Here is a 5,083-nt window from a genome sequence, read left to right as displayed (position 1 = left end):
TTGGACTGCGAACACATTTTGCTACATGATACTTATACACCTACAAACATGCTTATTTTCTTCTAAGGCATTTTTACCACCCTCCCTATACGTAATGAAAGCAATGACAACTCTTTCGCAATTCTAGATTTCTATTAAAGAAATGAATGTAAGTAACCTTCTATTATACAACTTGTTGATGCTTTTCAACCGTACCTGAGTACACTTGTTTGCATCACATAATTATCCTGGCCTGAATCCCGTGTTTTGAAAGTCAGTTTCCACTGAAAAGCCCCCCCCCGCCCCCCCCCCCCTACCCCCCCCCCCCCCCCACCTCCCCCCCCCCTCCCCCCTCTCCCACCACCCCCGCCCACCGCCCCCCCCCCCCCCGCCCCACCGCACCACACAAACCACCCCTCGCCCCCGCCCCCCCCTCCCCTCACGCCCCCCCCCCCCCCCCCCCCCCCCCCCCCCCCCCCCCGCCCCCTAACCTCCAGGCTTTGAGAAAGTATCATTCTGCAAAAGTATTTGTACATAAAATAGGGAACAACTGAACACTGAATAACAGATTAACTTACTTCATAATATTCGCTTTATCTGCAATATATCATAATCAACCTCCAGTATTACCCTATTCAATCAGTACTTCTTGAATGCACTAGACAGAAGAATTGATTGTACTTCTGTTCCACACAACTCATAACTGACATATGAAAGCTATAGTTGCAGCACATTATACTACTCATTATGGGGCCCTGACGATAGTGAAGTCACACTTCAACACAATTTCTGTTAAAACCATTACTTGATCATTGCAATGCTCTTAAGCTCAAAAAGCTCTGGAGTCATCTTCAAGAAGAGGCTCGGGGTGGTCGTTAACAATCTCTAGACGATGTATCTTGTCAACGGATGGACGTGCGCACGCTTAGTACCTGACCACTCGACAGAGAAAATAAAGCCGCTAGTCACACAAAAATCTAACCATAGACAGAGCTGCAACTCAACAGGAGAGCTAGCAATAACTACCAGCAGTCGAATACGCCATAATATGCCATACGATCACGAACACATGATAACGACGCATATCACGACCAGTGCGTACTGACGATGTACCACGGCTTCCCATGTAACGTGTATGTGTTACGCAGCTGGCTCGTCCACTCGCTGCCTGCTGCCTGCTGACTGCTTGCTGCGGAGCTGGCTCCACTCCTCACCAAACACATCGCTAGAGCTGGATGGTTGCTCGCTCGTTAGCACGGCTCGTTGTGCCTGCACGCTCCATGCACCGCTCGCTGGCTCCGCTGGCGCTGGCTGGCTCGCTGCGCTGCTGGCTCCGCCTGCGCTGGCTGTGCTCGGCCTCGCTTGCCTGACGCCCGCTAATATCGAGCTACTCGCAGCGAAACACTACGAACACACAAACACACGACTACGAGAGCTCGAATAAACAAATACCTGTACAATTGTTATAACTCTTGATTTGTCGGCTATCTTACCATATATTGGCATTTCCTCCATCAAGCTATCTTTCACAAGTATTGCCCAAGATAAATGTAATTATAGATTTACCTTAATTAGAAATGTAGTCTGCTAACATGTATTGATAAGATAGTTGATAAAAATCATACACATCCCTCCCAGTAAACTAATTGCTTTTACCAAAAGCAACGCAAACTACTTTCATTTAAGATGAGTTAAGAAAGCTATGAGTTTTTATGATTTATTTTATGCAGGTTCTTCCACAACTAGACAAAAACTACACTGGGCTGGAAAAGGTAGTGCCACAATACATGAGTCATAACTAGGGGGTGCACCCCACATCTCGGAGTTTTGACCAGCAACCACAAAACTCTCTTTCAGAGGTTATATTCTTGACATTTTCCTAATTATTTCTGTTACAAGAAACCATCTTACAGCAGTTTAGTATATTAGTCTTTGAGTGATAACTGTACTTTCCTTACTCATGACGTGGTCATGTGAATCTTTAATTCCTTCTTGAACCAATGGAGTTCAACAGACTCCCTTATCGCCCTCAAAAAAGAGATGCGCAAATTAGGGAGTCGTGCAGTCTGAGGTTCAAAATTAAAGATTATTAACACCAATAGAACGCAATTGTGCAGACTATGTTTTTTAAGCATTATGCAGTTTGCACGCTCCTCGGCCAAATTTTCTTTGAGCATTAGCCTGAAAAAAATACAGTAATTCGCTGCAGGACGTGCCTTCGCGACAAACCTATAGTTAGTATGGCAAAATTTTTCAGGGAGCCACGACGGATCTGCTGCACATTAATAGTCAAACTCAGGGAGTCTCGACAAGGTAAATCACAGGGAGTATTTGACTCCGACGACTCCGCGTACGATTTAATTTTTTCGCAACACTGCTTAAAAATGTATTGACATCAGCTTGATAAATTATATTAATATACCATTAACTCTACGATTTACTATTTCAACAATCGCTAAAACTAATCTTTCTGAAAACAACCGATCCTACACAAGTAAGCCCAGAACTAGAACTTGAGTGCAGTCAATCATGTCTCATGTTCGCCTTCTCAATGATGTGACTGCTATTCTATTTCTATTGCGAGTCCAAATAATTTTTGATTCGATACAGGACAACAAGCTGATGACGATATTGTCCTTTAAGATAAATGTTTAGCGGGTCCAGCGCAGGATAACTTTTCAAGTTCCAAGTGGATGCCAGGGTTTTGTCCCGAGAACATTGGCGAAAACATTAAAAGAATTAGGATCTGGTACAAGCCAGGGGCTCGAATTAAGCTGCGCGGGAGACAACCGGCCCAATGAGGAATACATTTATATTAAGTTAGGGCAGTGTGAGATAACCACTACGAGAACTCCTCTCGCAATTATTCTCTAAAATGGAAGGGGCCACAGAGGTCAATTTTAAAAGAGCCACCAAGCAACTCTAAAATTTGAGAAGGGCCACGCAAAGGCCGACTTTTGTAGAAATAAAGCGAAAGAACTGCAGTATACTAAAATTAGCATACACGATCCAACGATACGCTCTATTTGCTATCTTAACTGTTATCTTATCAAATATGCTCCGATGTAGAGCTTACACGCCGTAACACCGACCCTGTACCCCCCCTCATGCTAATGGAAGGAGGTACAAGTGTGCACAAGATAACTCTTTACATTGCCGCATATCGAGGTGGAACGAGATCTACATTCTCGATGCTCTGTTACTGGTCTCTAGCCCTCCTGTGCCGTATGCTATCGGGTTTCAAGCTCGTCATTGCAACTACAGCACACGCGCACGCACGTTATTGTATGACTCGAGCTAAAACACGAAACTAGGGCCAGCTTAGATTAAACGGCACGACGGGCAATTACACAAAAAGGGCAAGGCAGGTGACTGCCGTCGGTCGGCGTTGGATTTTCAGGGGCAGTTACGGCGCATTTGATAAAAACAAAACGGGCACCGACGGCAATTGGCCGTCAGTGCGTTTGGCTGTTGAATTCCGAGCCCTCTGGTGGAGTATCAACACTTTCGCTAAGATAAGCCATCTAGGACGGGAAATGTGCTAAGTTCCGAAAGACCTGGGGAGCGTTTATTTTAACACGAACCTTTCTCCGCTATTCGGCGAACTTATAGTACGGGTTATCTGCTACTTATGTAAAAAAAATTTGCAATGATCTGAATGCACGTCTTCATTGCTTTCACTTGGCATTAACTTTGCCATTTTTACATATTGGGCATGATATGGGATGACTATTATTAAGGATATTGATTGACAGTTGTAGGTTACATGTATGCAGTCCCTAAAAACATGTGCAAAATTTATGGTAGTAAACTAAAAAGAGCAAATTAAATGAGGGGCTTAAACATTTGCTGTGTTAGAGTAACATGGGTTAATGCTGTAATACCTGTTTCTTGACCCAGTATGATTGAGGTCATTCGAACTGGTTGCTTCCAGACTGAAGACACAATAGCTTTCGTAGCACAAGATGTTCCTGGCTCAGGATCGATAGGTGTAACAGTCGCGACATCTGGCCTTGATGATTGCCTGCATCCAACAAAGGCAAAAATGTTTTAAGCTAATCCAGACATATGCTGTGCAGAAACATTAACATAAAAAACCAGTCGTCCCTTGATAGCATGAAAATCCACGATTTGTGAAGCAGCGCACAGGCAAAACATGCAAATATATAAATATTAATGGAATTTTTTTATTATCAATCTAACCCATATTATTCAACAATGTACACGATGACTCTCTACACCATTACTGTATTTTGCAATAAGTCCTACCTATTTTAACAAATATGGCTTATTGGAATAAAATTCGTTATTGGCAATACTTCAATGCTATTAATTTAAAGGAAGTGAACATCACTTCTACCAAATGCGCTACCACTCAGTCAGTATATGCATGGTGTATTTCATGCAGGTGTGAATGAAGCAACTGTCAAACAATAGTGTGCTGAGTCAGGTTGCTGCAGGGAGTTGACCCCGTTACTGAGGTGTTGCATGTATTACAAATCTTTCAGGATTCTTCAGCTATTGCTTAAAGAAACTTTCGTTGCGTGTTGCGATGGGAATGTATGTGCAAATGCGGAGCGAGTCACTACATGATAAGCTAACCAACAGAGGCAGAGTCTTGTATGTAAACAAAGCGACAGCACGTGCAAGCGGGCAGACTGCTTTCATCCTATGCCAGCTGTACGACTCACAGGAGTCCTAAAGCATTAGCCTGACACGTATAACCAATACAATATATTCGCATTACACAAAAGTAACATGAGTTTAGACAGACAGACAACGTGTCATCTATACTAGGGACATCTACTTTGACTTCTCTGAATTGTTTGTGGCCCAGTATTTGCGCAATGAAAAATGGTTTATACTCCGAGAACACTATATATTATTATATCGCTCTCAGTCTCAATTCATACCAACACATCCGAGCGATACAGAGCAACTGGACTGACGTCCCCACACATAAACCAAGTCCAAGAATTTTCAGGGAGGTACTTTCAAATGTTCCATTTTCTATGGTTTCTGACTTTCTCAACTTTATTTGTAATACGAGTGCTTATTTTTAAAACTCGTCACAAGTTGACTGTTGGGTTCACTCACTCAGTCT

At 43.2% G+C, this 5,083-nt stretch overlaps 1 protein-coding gene across 1 annotated transcript in view; it reads right to left on the bottom strand.

Moving 5' to 3' along the window:
* The window catches only part of LOC106815919 (nuclear pore membrane glycoprotein 210-like), a 35,921-nt gene that overhangs the window by 26,576 nt on the left and 4,262 nt on the right, over positions 1-5,083 (bottom strand). Inside the window, exon 2 of the mRNA XM_014820456.1 lies at positions 3,861-4,003. Within this exon, the coding sequence (XP_014675942.1) occupies positions 3,861-4,003 (143 nt within the window). The remainder of the gene's footprint in view (positions 1-3,860; positions 4,004-5,083) is intronic.

Source organism: Priapulus caudatus, unplaced genomic scaffold (assembly GCF_000485595.1).
Source record: "Priapulus caudatus unplaced genomic scaffold, Priapulus_caudatus-5.0.1 Scaffold30, whole genome shotgun sequence".
NCBI classification, from domain to species: Eukaryota; Metazoa; Priapulida; class Priapulimorpha; order Priapulimorphida; family Priapulidae; genus Priapulus; species Priapulus caudatus.
The sequence above is the reverse complement of the archived record's forward strand: the minus strand, read 5'-3'. Positions and strand labels throughout refer to the sequence as shown.